Here is a 15,347-nt window from a genome sequence, read left to right on the forward strand (position 1 = left end):
GTGATTCATCCCGTTGCTCATTCCCAGCTTCTGACACATAGGTTAGGCACCCTATTCCTGCCCATCCTGGTTAATAGCCTCCATGAATTAATCTAGCTTTTTTTTTTTTAACCCTGTTATAGTTTTGGCCTTCACAACATCCTCTGGTTCTTTTGTTATGGGCCCAAGTAAATCACTTTTCCTTATTTACTTTCTCCACATCAGTAATGATTTTATAGACCTCTATCATATCCCTCCTTAGTTGTTTCTTTTCCAAGCTCAAAAGTCCCAGTCCTAGTAATCTTAGTAACGGCAGAATCACACTGCTTCAATAAATAGTGATACACCTAGATACACAAGGAACACAAAGAAATTAGTATTTCTTTGTTTAAATTGACAATATGCTGCAGACGTAAACACTGTTCCATCTTGTAAGATGTGATAAGATATCTTGTATTTAAAGCGTTGCCTCCACCAAAAGTGCCCAGCAGCAAATAAGAAGTGCCCTGATGTATCTAGGAATCATTGCTTCTCTCTGCTAGGCCAGGCATGTCCAAAGTCTGGCCCGCGGGCCAATTGCGGCCCGTGTTCTGGTTTAATACGGCCCCACAGGTAATTTGGCAATATCTATCTTTTATGGCCCCCAACGAATCCATATGTATTGAGATGAATACATTGTAAAATCTCAGTTAATGTCAGTTGGTCTATATCAGTTATAAATATATTTGGACACAACATGTATACTTGGTGTTATGTTCCTGTTCATATTTTTTGAACTTAAAAGTTGACAGACAACCTTTATTACCAATAATATGTAATGTACTTTACAATGTTCCTGACATATATTTCAGCTTCCTGGATTTTTTTTTCATCTGGCCTTCAGATATGAAAGGCAGAGTGATTTAACACCTGTTTAGATTTGTCATCCATGTGATTAAATGAAAAGTACGCCGTTTGCAATAAACTTTGCATAAAATAGTTAATTTGCATTTAATTTTAATGGTTCAAAGAATGTCAGGCAAAATGGTCGGCCCTCACGCTTGTTCACTTCATCAAATCTGGCCCTCTTTGAAAAAAGTTTGGGCACCCCTGTGCTAGGCACATCCCAAGCAAGTGCTAGCATCACTTTTCATGGTTCTACACCCATCCAGCCTACAACTCCCAGCTGCCTGCTGGGAATGGTCATTACACTTTCCTCCACCCTCAAAGTACCCCACTACTGTGTGCTTGGAACTGTTTTTACATCTCCTCTGAGCACTCTGCTACATGCCGGGAACACTCATTACAGCCCCTCCCTCTCCAATACACTGCAGCATGTTGGTCCTCAGGTCAGGAACAGTATGCACTGGGTAACCCCAAGGCTGGAACAAGGTTACCCAGTCCATGCTAGCAACAGTCAACATGTCCCAACAGGGCACAGTGCAGGGATTTCCCTACATCCCCCCCCCCCCAGTTTTGTGAACTATGGTGCCATACAGCCCACCTTCACCCTCACGGTCTCACCCCTCATCGGCCCTGACACCCCCCCCCCTGTAAATTCGAACACTCCCCCTAATTTCAATTCCTGGGGAGGCTACTGGTACAGTGTGGGCGCAACTGGTAAAACCCACACACGGGACAGCAGGACCAAAGCATGTGGGGGGCAGTCGGACCAATGCTGGGAGTTCCACTGACAACCCCCCTCCCATGCTTGGGCACCCCAATGCATGCTAGGAGCAGTCCTTGCAGCGCCCCCTCGAGCCATGCTACCCTGCGGGGAACGAGGGTTGTTACCGCCCCTAAGCCCCCTTCCTTCACCTCTGGCTTGGGCGCTGCCACGCACGCCGGGAACTAGAGTTGCTGCGACCATCCCCCGCGCACGTGGGCGCCCCAGTGCCTACGGGGAGGGGTCCCCCTGCTCAAAGAGGGGCGAGCACAGTTATTCCCTCCGTGTCGCCAGGGAGCAAAGCGCCTCGCGGGCGTCCCCTGCCGCTCTCACCTGCAAGAGCTGGAAGAGCTCGTGCTTTTCCGCATACATGCCCATCTCCGGGGGCACGCGGAGCGGCCGGGAGGTAGCGTCCATCGCAGCCTTAGCAACCGCTCGTCGCTAAGGCGCATACGTTATCAGCACGCGACGCAGACAGCCCCCGCCCTTCTGTGGGCTCGGAAATGGGGCGTGTGACCTCATCATACTGCGACTGGCCTTTTTTTTAAAAGGGCAATGACTGCTCCCGGATTGTCCGGGCCCCTGGCGAGTCAATGAGACCCCTTCTGCCTCTCACCCACAGGCATGGGCAGGAGCCCCTAGCGTTACAGCCCTTTTGTTTGGGCGTGGGAAGAGCGGCAAGGGGCTTAGTGGTGGGAGAGAAGCTGAATTAGATCTTTATGCCTTCGATTCCCTACCTAGGACCTCTCTCCTACCGCCCCCAGCCTCCCACATCCCCTTCCCCTCTCCCTGTCCTCTCTCACGCAGCCCAAACCAGTGTCCCTACCCCCACAGGGCTCCTGCCTCCCATCGCCTCATGCCAATTTAATCTGGCCCTCCCCCTACAACTCCCCATCAGTGCCCCTGCCCTGCCCCCTCCCACACAGTCTCCTGCCCCCCCCTACAGCTCCACATAGTCCCTGTTGGCTTTCCCCCACAGGGACCGTATCGCCCACAGCCTCCTGCCACTTCCCCCCATGTCGCCCACACAGCCTCCTACTCCGCCTTACAGCTCCCCATCAGTACCCTTGCCCCCTCCCACACAGCCCCCCTGGCCTTCCACCACAGGGCTCCTACCCCCTCCCATACAGCCCCCTGCCCCCCTACAACTCTCCCTCAGTGCCCCGCCTTCTTCCGCACAGCGCACAGCACTTGCTGCACCCCACAGCTTTCTATCAGTGCTCCTGCCCCCAGCTCACTCAGCCGCAGCAGGCCAGCGCCTCTACCTCCCCCCAGCCTCTAGTCCATCCCCTCTGGCCTTCCCCTATAGCGCCTGCCTCTACACGTCCCCATCAGTGCCCCTGCGCTGCCCCCTCCCACACAGCCCCTGCCAGTGCCCCCCGCCAGCCATGCCCAGCCCCGAGCCCGCGTCTCCTGCTCGACTCCCCACCGCCCCCTGCTCTGTATTGCGATGTGGCAGAGGGAGGCGTGGGATACCTACGTCACCGTTGCCCAGGGAGACGGTTGTAACAATTGCCCTGCGGGGAGCTAGCCGCTGGGGCTGGCTCCCGCAGGGCTACGGGACCCGGGTGGTGTCGGAGGCAGGAGGGCCGGGACATGCGGGAGCGGTGCGGGACACACAGGTGAGAGGGGCTCTGGGTCCAGACAGGCCACCCTGTGCCCGCTGCAGGGCTGGGATCAGAGGCGCCAATGCACGTGCCCCCCACCCCTCGCGAGCCCCACGGTCCTGGGTGCACGTGGCGGTCCGTGCACCTGCAGCGGCCCCCAAAGGCTGATTTTGCCTTGGGTCCAGGCCACCGTCCTGTTCTCCGCCAGCCCCTCCAAGCTTCCGCGCCGACCCGCCTCTGTCCTCATAGCGACCCATGCAACGGGGCCCCGGGGGCCTGCGATTGAAACTAACTAGCAGCCAGGTGACACTGCCCTCCTGCCTCGACAGCTGTAGGAAATAATATAGAACCTCCTGCAGGGAGAAGGGAATCTTCATTTTAAATACCCTTTGAATATGGCAAAGTGTGATGGGGGTAAGAAAAAGGGGTAGGGGTTTCACAACGTGCAAAGTTGCAATGACAAGAGATAAGCGGTAGCCTTACATCCTCTCATTGAAGTGATCGGGAGTTTATCTGAGCTGCACCGAACTGGGCAGCTGGTGAAACAGTTTTTACTGGAGGCTCCAAAATATTTTACAAAGTAAGGCATTGGCAGGCAGGTATAATTAGGTGCTGGAGAATATGTTCCTGTCAACAGGAGCTCCTATTAAATCTCCTTCCCTGGCCAATTAGATTGAACCTTAATGTCTTACACTTAACAGGAAAGTTTGAGAAACTTTGGAGATACCTTACCTTTAAAACCAGCCCCTGTATCTCTCCTGTTAGGATTTATTTTTATGAGCGAGTTTTCATTAAGGTGGAATCTCAAGCCACATGGAAGACACTAGGGGCCCTTAAAGTACCTTTCAGGCTACATCTAGACTGGCATGATTTTCCAGAAATGCTTTTAATGGAAAAGTTTTCCATTAAAAGCATTTTCAGAAAAGAGCATCTAGATTGGCACAGTACATTAATTTTTACTGCAAAAAAGTAAAGATATTTTGTCACAATCTATTAGGACTGGGGGAAAAAACATTTTCTCCGTTGCAGACTTTTACCTTGTGGCTTTCAAAACCAAATTGCTACTTAATTTATTAAACCTGGAGACAGTGTAAAAAGCTTATTTGTGATCAATTTTGATCTTGGTAGAGGGAGACACCTAAGCTCAACCCTGAGTTTCCCATAGTCTGGGATGGTTGACAATGTGCCAACATAGGATTTTATCTTCCTCCAATGTGAAGGCATCTGAAGACCAACTATAGTTTTTATATGGGGATTTGTGGGGTCTCAGGAATACATGTGGCATATTTGGGAGTAGGAGGGTTTGGCAGCTGGCTAGGAGTGATCATACACATCGGGGCTCGTTACTATAGAGCATCAGAAGTATAGAGATGGGGAATTTTAGAAACTGAGAGCTGGCCCATATTCTGTCTATCAGAAGTATAGAGATGGAAAATCCTCACAATTTGTTGATGGATAAGGCACCGCAAAAGTAGCCACCCAGCTGACAAATTCTGCCTTGGAATTTGGAACCATGAAGTTTTCTTTTTCATTCCAGGGCACTGTCTTGCTATCCCTGTATCCACTCCAACTATTGACACCACTCTCAGCTGAGTAGGATGTGCACTTATGGGCATTATAACAATCCCATACCTGACTCCAGAGTGAGAGCACCAGATTTAACCAAGGACATGGTAGGGTGCCCACAGTGCCCCTTCAGAATCTAGATTGCTGGAGCTAGGACCAATAGTAACAAGTTAAAAAAAACCCAAAAAACTGGAGGAAAATAAAAGGGGCAAGAACAGTAGGAGCTTTTCTGGGGTAGGGGTAAGGTAAGTTAAAGTGAACAGGAGGAGGTGGGAGGAGTGTAGAAACTGGTAACACTAAGCAGTGCTCATGCTGCTTCTACATTCATACATGATCAATACTGGAAATCTGCATGCCGTGCCAGAGCTACATCTTCCTGTGAAAGAGCCGGAGGTTAACTTCAAGTCCAGGTCTCCCTTGTTCCATTGCACTTTACGGCACACTGCCTCTCAAGCGGACTGTCATTTAATGTTAGAAGACACTTTTCAAGCCGCTCGCGCAATAGTTTTACACTGGGTAAGAATAGCCATTTCTCCCTTTGGTCCTCTCCCAGCATTGTGTTTGATGCATTGCTACATTATGTTTACAATAGATCCACTAGGGTTTATGGCATCTGATTGTCAGTGGTCCCCTGTGGGTTCTCTACCTCTTTTTGTAGCATCATTACTACCTTACTGACTTACTGTTTGGGGCTCTGGGACTGGAAAACCTTAACACAATATATTTTCCCATCTTCTTGACATTTTCCTTTTTGGGGGGCAATTCAACTTGTCTGGTTACAGCTGTAGGTGAAAATTAAGTCTCTCATATAAAATTGTATCACTTCAAAAAAAACTAACATCCTCCCTCTCCTTTTTCAAAATACAGGAGGGGGGAAAATGAATGAGGTAAAAGAAAGTCTGAGAAGCATAGAACAGACCTACAAGATCTTCCAGCAGCAGCAGTTTACATTTATTGCAGCGCTGGACCACACCCGAGAGAATGCACATGACAAGATCAGGCCTGTAGCAAGTATTGGACAGGTACAAAGAAATCAGCACAAAGATTTCTGCCAGCAGCAACGGGGACACCATAATGCTGTCATGCACTTGTGTATATTTCAATGGTGAATAACTATTTACTAGAGGAAGCTATATACAAACCCTTCTAGAAAGATCTGTTTATTAACTCAATATTATAAGCTACAATTGACCATGAAATTGTAGGCAAAATTACCTACATTCTGATTTATCCATCTATATAAATGCTATACAGCTCAGTACCTCTTTAGACATTTTAGCCTAACAACCCCATTTCTCCACCTCACTCCTAATTAGAAATATACATCATCTAGCCAAAAGGCATACAAGAGACACAAACCCACCCTCCTCTGCCACATGTGAACCTTAGCTTCTTGTAGTAAGCAGCTTACTTCTCTCCCCCGCAGATATTGGAGCTACTGTAGTGTTTATTAAAAGTAATGGCAATGTTCCAGAGGTGGGAAGATGGAATGAGCACTGAATGTCCCAGTAGAGTAGGGGGTTTTGGGTTGGTATGTGAATTGTCTTGAAACTTTAAATGTGAAGAACTCAGAAGCCTGGAAGAGAGACTGGGGGGGCGGGGAGAAGAGGATCTCAATAAAATTACAATCATGGGTGAGCTGAGCGCAATATTATGTCACAAGGATAAATCCTTTTGGATGTGGAGATAACATGCCATTACAATCAAGGTTCATTAGGATTTAATTTTTCTACTGTACTAATGCAAGGGCTTTGCTCACTATTCAGAAGACTATCTGAATATTGTTATGAAATAATGTCAATTTACCAGGAATTAACATTGAGATTTAGTATTAATGCTATTAAATTATAAAACTTAGCAACACAGATGCTTTGTAAGTGTTATTATGTGTCAATGACCAAGGTTCAAACTAACCCACTTCCTGCCACTTGGCCCTATACTTAGCCATTGTATTAAAAAAAAAAAAAAGATGATTACAAGAAACACTCCCCTCTGCGCCTCCAGATCACTTATCAGTAGGAGAGCCACACTGGCCTTGAGGCTTTAGGAGCTCAGCCAGCACTCCTCCACCAGCAGGGAGGGAGAAGAATGGTCATGGATTTGCACATCAGTGGATTCCACAGCCACACCCCTCAAAATCCTATTTCAGGGAAACAGAGGAAGCTTTTTATCCAGACAGGCTCCAGAAATCCTGCCATCCATTCTATAGCATATAGGTTCTCCTGCATATTACTTCCTACATGGCTGAGAAGGCAGTTTCTCTGCAGTGTAATACAAACTGCATTGAAACAGCCCTTGCTACATAAAGCAATAAAAATTGCACCAGCTTGCTTGAACTAATTTCGATGAAGTTTAAATAGTGCCCTTCCTTGCATATGTTGCACGACATAGGTGCAGGCATACATGGATCATCACTGTAACAACAGCACCGATAGACGCATCCTCCTCATGTTCTTGAACATCTGTAATGATCTGAACAAACTCTGCCAAAAACTAGAAGCCCTGCATCCTGGTAACAGTGTAACCAACAATATTTTGGAGAAATGCAAGATGCTCGTTAGCCCCAGCAACGACCTGAGCACCGTCCGAGCAAAGTAAGTCTATCATCAGCTTGCTTTTAGACATTTCTTATGGAAGGAAAAAAAAAAAAGAAAAGAAAAAACCTCACCTAAGCAACTTACAAACCTGGGAAACAATGAGAGGGGCATGGTCATCTGTTGATGTGAGATTTGTACTCCAGATCAGCACATGCATTCATAATTAGAGTCATGTGACTATGCCCTTAATCCCAATGAAAGGGCAAGGGCTCCCCAGTAATCCCATTGATCTTTGGGAGAATTTTCCGCAATATTATTCACTCTCCTCTCTCAAATGGTTAGATTTCTTTCTCCCAAGTTTGTGAATTTCAGTGCTAGTGAGTAGCCTACTACACTGTAGTCACATGCAATGGTAATACTGTACAGGTTTTTCCCAACCCACACTGTCATCAATTTATTTCAACTGGGCAAAGAGCAGAGGGAAGATATGTATTTTTACACGCTGGTGAAATTAAATCTGGGAGCAACCGTATTTGGGCCAGTGGTGAAGAACATTATTGGACAGGAATTATTTCAGCCACCCAGTCTAGTTCTGGTCATTTGGCTTATGCATTCTTAGTGGTGACTCTAAAAGCAGACTTGTGGGGGTCCCTGTGTGTTGCAGCCCCAGACACACTCGGATACATAACTGCTTCCCCCTGTCCCCACAGGTACCCTCATGATGTGGTGAATCACCTGAGCTGCGATGAAGCAAAGAACCACTATGGAGGTGTGGTGAGCCTCATACCCATAGTGCTGGACTGCATGAAATCATGGGTGGCCCACAGTGAGAAGCTGCCTCGGAACTTCCTGCAAAATGTGAGTGATGGAAGTGCTGTCTCTCAGAAGAGAACCCAGCAAGATGCATCAGCAAAGGCATCTGCTCCCCTAGGCCCACGTCCTGCTATCCTCACTACTGCTACTCAGACCGTGGCTAGTTACAAAGACTGTTTACGAGAGCAGAACAGCAAGCATGCTAAAAAACAGCACCTGAATGGCCCAGGGAGTAACACCTTGAAAAATGTCAATGGTGCCTGGAAACCACCTGGGAAACACTCCTTTTAAAAGGACCAAAGCGCATACATCTTTTACATAGAGGTGGCTAGTTATTAAATATGGTCTCCAGTATTCACTTCAGTTGTTCCCTCCTGTTTTGACCCACATTTTGACTATAGGCAGTCCCATAAGTCTCCAAAAGCAGATAAACCTAGATCTTATCAGATACTTTCTACTGAGATCCAAAGAAAGAGTGGGAATAGGGTAGAATATGTCTTATGTATTCCTCCTTGAAAGGTCTAGGGGTGAGGGCAGTGAATGGAGCCACGACTAATCAGATTCTAGTCCCTCACTAACACTTTGTCTTGGGCAAGTCACTTAAAGTCCAATTCTATGACTTCCTATCTGATTTTTTCAGGTTACAGGGTTTCATGTTGCTCTAATTTTTACCTCTATAAATAACCTGCTATCTGAAATCTAAGCTGGGTGCATTGCATACTACACCAACAATAGCTATAAAGACTGAGCCAAAAATCTGTCTTCAGTTGTAGCTGTTCAACACCGTCACCTTTGATGGGGTTGCATAGGTATAAGTGAGGACAGAATTTGGTACAGAGTTGAAATTTAATGAACAATTGACAGCATATGAATCATAATAGAACACAGCTCACTCTCCCAGAGGTGTTGGCTTCGCAGGGCTAACGAAGAAAAGAAAGTCTCGGGTAGCTGTGTTAGTCTGTAACAAAAAAACCAACCAACCAAACAAACAAAAAAAAGCTTTAAAAACAAGTGGTCCTGTAGCACCATAGAGACTAACAAAAATATAGATTGTATCATGAGCTTTTCTGGGCTCAACCTACTTCTTCAGATGACAGAGGAAAAAAAAATATGTATCACTAGTATTGGTGAGCAAGACTCCAATCCAAGGAGCAGTTCTACTGAGGAAGAAGTGACCCTTTTCAGACACAACCTCTTTTCAGAGTAGAATTGCACTTTAAGTTTCTGTGCCTTTGCTTTCCCTTGGGTACATCTTACCTACCTCACAGAGGTGTTATGAGACCTAGGTCATTAACGGATGCAAGGCATTTGAGATCAGCTGATGGCATGTACGTAGAAAAGTGCAAAGTATTTTTAAACCATTGACTTCCTACAGAGTCTCTGAAGCCAGCTAGCTGCCTTTCCAGGTCTGGGTTATGAAAGCCAGATCACCTGGAGGCTCTCTTCCCATAGCTATCACTTAGAGCGGATTTGTATCATTTGTGATGCTATATGGAAGCATTATCAACTAAGATCGTAACAAGATTTTGATAGTCTGATGTATTTCCCTGTATCTGATTGCTTTTTTCCCCTCCCACAGGCAAGTTAACTCCTGTTCTTTTGCCTCCTGCCGAAGACACTCCTGAATAAAAGTTTCCCGTGCATGCAAGGCTGTGTTTGCTAAAATTATAGGGGTGCTATTACCAGAATGTGACCAGATTTTTGAGACAAGCATCAACGGAGATGGGAGGGTTGGGCAAATGAAGAAGTACAGGAGGGAATGGCAGTTCAGAAGGATTAGGAAGTATTTACAGGTGAACTTTCACCCCTTCTTTTACCTCGCTCCTCTCTGTATTTGTTCTTATTCTCTTCCCCCCCACCACTTATACACATCTCCATAAGATGTATAAGAGTCAATGTACAATCCCTCAGCTCTGAGATATAAAGTTTGTGAAAGAATTGTCTAACTATTTTTAGGTAATCCCAGTCAATTGAAACTACTAAGGAATTCAAACAGGTGTAAGATTGTCGGGCTATTTAACAGACATAGTTGCTAGTAGGATTTTAGGTAGCAAAAAGCCACCCCTCCTGTGGATGCATTTGTTTAACAGCTGTATCACATAGGTGGCTTTAAAAAAAAATTAAAGTCATTAATACTATCTAAAACAAAAAACAGGACTATGTAACACTTTACAGACTAAGAAGATGGTTTCTTAGGTGATGAGCTTTCGTGGGCCAGACCCACATCCTCAGATCAAACAGTGGAAGAAAATTGTCACAACCATATATACCAAAGGATACAACTAAAAAAATGAACACATATGAAAAAGACAAATCAAATTTCAGAACAGAAGGAGGATGGGGGGGGGGGGGGGGGAATATTGGGGAAGCTATCTTTGTAATGGGTAAGATAATTAGAGTCTTTATTCAAACTTAAGTGTAAAGTGTCGAATTTAGGTGATGACAAGTGGTGTTCTATTGTCAGACCCAAGAAAACCAACAATAGAACACCACTTGTCATTTTCTTCCACTACATAAGAACATAAGAACGGACGTACTGGGTCAGACCAAAGGTCCATCTAGCCCAGTATTCTGTCTGCCGACAGTGGCCAGCACCAGGTGCCCCAGAGAGGGTGGACCGAAGACAATGATCAAGCGATTTGTCTCCTGCCATCCCTCTCCAGCCTCTGACAAACAGAGGCCAAGGACACCATTTTATCCCCTGGCTAATAGCCTTTTATGGACCTAACATCCATGAATTTATCCAGCTTCTCTTTAAACTCTATTATAGTCCTAGCCTTCACAGACTCCTCTGGCAAGGAGTTCCACAGGTTGACAACATGCTGTGTGAAGAACTTTCTTTTATTAGTTTTAAACCTGCTACCCATTAATTTCATTTGGTGTCCTCTAGTTCTTCTATTATGGGAACTAATAAATAACTTTTCTTTATCTGCCCTCTCCACACCACTCATGATTTTATAGACCTCTATCATATCCCCCCTCAGTCTCCTCTTTTCTAAACTGAAAAGTCCCAGTCGCTTTAACCTCTCCTCATATGGGACCCGTTCCAAACCCCTAATCATTTTAGTTGCCCTTTTCTGAACCCTTTCCAAGGCCAAAATATCTTTTTTGAGGTGAGGAGACCACATCTGTACACAGTATTCAAGATGTGGGCGTACCATAGTTTTATACAGGGGTAGTAAGATATTCCGGGTCTTATTTTCTATCCCCTTCCTAATAATTCCTAGCATCCTATTTGCCTTTTTGACCGCCGCTGCACTCTGTGTGGAAGTTTTCAGAGAACTGTCCACGATAACTCCAAGATCTCTTTCCTGATTTCTCGTAGCCAAATTAGCCCCCATCATACTGTACGTATAGTTGGGGTTATTTTTCCCGATGTGCATTACTTTACATTTATCCACATGAAATTTCATTTGCCATTTTGTTGCCCAATCACTCAGTTTGGTGAGATCTTCTTGGAGTCCCTCACAGTCTGCTTCTGTCTTGACTATCCTAAACAGTTTGGTATCATCTGCAAACTTTACTACCTCACTGCTTACCCCTTTCTCCAGATCATTTATGAATAAGTTGAAAAGGATTGGTCCCAGGACTGACCCTTGGGGTTCACCACTAGTTACCCCTCTCCAATCTGAAAATTGACCATTTATTCCTACCCTTTGTTTCCTGTCTTTTAACCAGTTCTCAATCCAAGAAAGGACCTTCCCTCTTATCCCATGGCCATGTAATTTACACAAGAGCCTTTGGTGAGGGACCTTGTCAAAGGCTTTCTGAAAATCCAAGTATACTATATCTACTGGATCCCCCTTGTCCGCATGTTTGTTAACCCCTTCAAAGAACTCTACCAGATTAGTAAAACAGGATTTCCCTTTACAGAAACCATGTTGACTTTTGTCCAACAAATTATGTTCTTCTACATGCTTCACAATTTTATTCTTTACTATTGTTTCGACTAATTTGCCCGGTACTGAAGTTAGACTTACCGGTCTGTAATTGCCAGGATCGCCTCTAGAGCCCTTTTTAAATATTGGTGTCACGTTGGCTACCTTCCAGTCATTAGGTACGGAAGCCGATTTAAAGGATAGGTTACAAACCACAGATAATAGCTCAGCAATTTCCCATTTAAGTTCTTTTAGAACCCTTGGATGAATGCCATCCGGTCCCGGAGATTTGTTAACATTACGTTTTTCTATTTGTTCTAAAACCTCCTCTAATGACACTTCAATCCGGGACAGTTCCTCAGATTCATCACCCACAAAGGATGGTGCAGATTCAGGAATCTCCCCAACGTCCTCAGCCGTGAAGACTGAAGCGAAGAAATCATTTAGTTTCTCCGCAATGGCTTTATCGTCCTTGATTGCTCCTTTTATAGCTCGATCATCTAGGGGACCCACAGGCTTTTTAGCAGGTTTCCTGCTTCTAATGTACTTAAAAAACATTTTGTTATTTCTTTTTGAGTTTTTGGCTAGCTGTTCCTCAAAATCTTTTTTTGCTTTTCTTATTACATGTTTACACTTGATTTGACAGTGTTTATGTTCCTTTCTATTTATCTCACTAGGATTGAACTTCCACTTCTTAAAATATACCTTTTTGTCCCTCACTGTTTCTTTTACATGGTGGTTAAGCCACGGTGACTCTTTTTTAGGTCTCTTGCTATGTTTTTTAATTTGGGGTATACATTTAAGTTGGGCCTCTATTATGGTGTCTTTAAAAAGTTTCCATGCAGCTTTCAGGGATTTGGCTCTAGTCACTGTGCCTTTTAATTTCTGTTTAACTAACCTCCTCATTTTTGCGTAATTCCCCTTTTTGAAATTAAATGCCAGGGTGCTGGACTGCTGAGGTGTTCTTCCCACCACAGGAATGTTAAATGTTATTATATTATGGTCACTATTCCCAAACGGTCCTGTAACGGTTATATCCTGGACCTGATCCTGCACTCCACTCAGGACTAAATCGAGAATTGCCTCTCCCCTTGTGGGTTCCTGCACTAGCTGCTCCAAGAAGCAGTCATTTAAGCCATTGAGAAATTTTATCTCCGCTTCTCTTCCTGAGGTGACATGTATCCAGTCAATATGGGGGTAATTAAAATCCCCCATTATTATAGAGTTCTTTATTTTGGTAGCCTCTCCAATCTCCCTCAGCATTTCTATGTCAGTATCGCTGTCCTGGTCAGGTGGTCGGTAATATATCCCTACTGCTAATTTCTTATTATTGGAGCATGGAATTTCTATCCATAGCGATTCTATGGAACATGTTGATTCACTTAATATTTTTATTTCATTTGATTCTACATTATCTTTCACATACAGTGCCACTCCGCCACACACCCGGCCTGCTCTATCCTTTCTATATATTTTATATCCCGGTATGATTGTGTCCCACAGATTTTCCTCATTCCACCAGGTTTCAGTGATGCCTATTATGTCAATCTCCTCATTTAATACGAGGTACTCTAGTTCACCCATCTTATTAGTCAGACTCCTAGCATGTGTGTACAAGCACTTTAAAAATTTGCCACTGGTTATTTGCCTGCCCTTCCCTGATGCATTGGATTCCTTTGTATGCGGTTGTTTGTCAGCTCTGGCCCATGGTTTGCCCTCTCCCCTCCTCTCTTTCCGACTATAGCTTAGAGAATCTCTATCGACGGATTCTCCTCTAAGAGAAGTCTCTCTCCGATTTACGTGCATCTCCGCACCAATCGGCTTTCCCCCATCTCTTAGTTTAAAAACTGCTCTACGGCCTTATTAATGTTTAGTGCCAGCAGTCTGGTTCCACCCTGGTTTAAGTGGAGCCCATCCATCCTGTATAGGCTCCCCCTCTCCCAAAAGTGTCCCCAGTTCCTAATAAATCTAAACCCCTCTTCCCTACACCATCGTCTCATCCACGCATTGAGACTCTGAAGCTCTGCCTGCCTACCTGGCCCTGCGCGTGGAACTGGGAGCATTTCCGAGAACGCCACCATAGAGGTCCTGGATTTCAGTCTCTTTCCTAGCAGCCTAAATTTGGCCTCCAGGACATCTCTCCTACCCTTCCCTACATCATTGGTACCTACATGTACCACGACCACCGGCTCCTCCCCAGCACTACACATAAGTCTATCTAGATGCCTCGAGAGATCCGCAACCTTCGCACCAGGCAGGCGAGTGACCATACGGTTCTCCCGGTCATCACAAACCCAACTATGTTTCTAACGATCGAATCACCCACTACTAACACCTGCCTCTTCCTAACTGGCATTCCCTCTCCATCAGAGGTATCCTCAGGGCGAGAGCATACCGCAACATCCTCTGGGAGGAGGGTCCCAACTACAGGATGGTTTCCCTCTGCTCCCATTAAATGCTCTGTTCCCTTGAGACTTTCATCCTCCTTAAGAACACTGGGGCTCTCAGACTGGAGGTGGAACAGTACTACAGTGTCCCGGAAAGTCTCATCAACATAGCTCTCTACCTCCCTTAGCTCCTCCAGTTCAGCCACCCTGTCCTCCAAAGCTCGAACTCAGTCTCTGAGGGTCAGGAGCTCCTTGCAACGGGTGCACACATATGCCACCCGTCCACAAGGCAGGTAATCATACATGTTACACTCGATGCAATAAACAGGATAGCCCCCATTCTGCTGCTGGGCTTCTGTCTCCATGTTTGTAATGAATAAGTTTAAGTACAAACTGGGATTCTTTTTAAACTTCTGGAGTATAGATTATTCTAAGAGTTAGGTTTTAAAGAAGGACACAAAGTCACTAGTGCCCTCTAAACTCCCCCTCCAAACTCTCCTGTTACCTGTTCCTGGTCGCGCTCTCCCTGGTCACTGAGTCACAGGCTTATATAGCTCTGGTAGCCCCTCCCCCTGACTGAGGCTCAGCCAATTAACAGAGGCTTCTAGATTTCAAACCTTTTAGAAGCTCCTTCAAACCAACCAACCAACCAAACCAACCAAACAGACAAACACAAGCTCAGCACACTGGAAATAACTCCCCCCCACACAAACACACACTCCAGACAGCCACTTACCACAAGGGTCCCGTTTTTACTCCTCTTTTACCTGGAGAACTCCCTCTCCAAACTCTCCTGTTACCTGTTCCTGGTCACGCTCTGAACTATTTGATCTGAGGAAGTGGGTCTGGCCCATGAAAACTCATCACCTAAGAAACCATCTTTGTAGCACTTCAAAGACTAACTAGTCCTGTTTTTTGTTTCAGCTACACCAGAC

At 45.5% G+C, this 15,347-nt stretch overlaps 2 protein-coding genes across 9 annotated transcripts in view; one reads left to right on the plus strand and one right to left on the minus strand.

Moving 5' to 3' along the window:
- AK8 (adenylate kinase 8) overlaps nt 1-15,347 on the minus strand; it is a 147,334-nt gene that overhangs the window by 125,635 nt on the left and 6,352 nt on the right. For 3 of the 5 annotated variants that reach the window (XM_075905782.1, XM_075905780.1, XM_075905781.1), the window contains exon 1: nt 1,958-2,389. The exons of 1 other annotated variant lie outside the window; for it this stretch is intronic. In XM_075905782.1, the coding sequence (XP_075761897.1) occupies nt 1,958-2,041 (84 nt within the window). In that variant the 5' untranslated portion in view covers nt 2,042-2,389. Of the gene's footprint in view, nt 1-1,957; nt 2,391-15,347 lie in introns of those variants that run through there. One more of the 5 variants, XM_075905783.1, reaches the window with a different exon arrangement.
- SPACA9 (sperm acrosome associated 9) lies at nt 3,102-9,790 on the plus strand. Of its 4 annotated transcripts, none has more exons than XM_006136817.4 (5): nt 3,102-3,246; nt 5,665-5,819; nt 7,189-7,391; nt 8,045-8,192; nt 9,727-9,790. In XM_006136817.4, the coding sequence occupies exons 2-5, from the start codon at nt 5,676-5,678 to the stop codon at nt 9,733-9,735; spliced, it is 504 nt and encodes a 167-aa protein (XP_006136879.1). In that variant the 5' UTR covers nt 3,102-3,246; nt 5,665-5,675; the 3' UTR covers nt 9,736-9,790. The 4 variants fall into 4 exon arrangements, with proteins under 4 accessions (XP_006136879.1, XP_075761901.1, XP_075761902.1 ...); XM_075905787.1 differs by lacking the exon at nt 9,727-9,790 and adding an exon at nt 4,769-4,904 and having other exon boundaries at nt 3,122-3,246; nt 8,045-8,501; XM_075905786.1 differs by lacking the exon at nt 9,727-9,790 and having other exon boundaries at nt 8,045-8,501.

The sequence above is a fragment of the Pelodiscus sinensis genome, chromosome 22, assembly GCF_049634645.1.
Source record: "Pelodiscus sinensis isolate JC-2024 chromosome 22, ASM4963464v1, whole genome shotgun sequence".
Taxonomy (NCBI): Eukaryota; Metazoa; Chordata; order Testudines; family Trionychidae; genus Pelodiscus; species Pelodiscus sinensis.

Bases quoted from the DNA above. Each gene is read 5' to 3' on its own strand.
- SPACA9 (XM_075905786.1), top strand. From the start codon at position 5,676: ATGAATGAGGTAAAAGAAAGTCTGAGAAGCATAGAACAGACCTACAAG. The intron at 5,820-7,188 runs GTACAAAGAAAT...TGCACGACATAG, and splicing joins CTGTAGCAAGTATTGGACAG to GTGCAGGCATACATGGATCA. The intron at 7,392-8,044 runs GTAAGTCTATCA...CTGTCCCCACAG, and splicing joins CTGAGCACCGTCCGAGCAAA to GTACCCTCATGATGTGGTGA.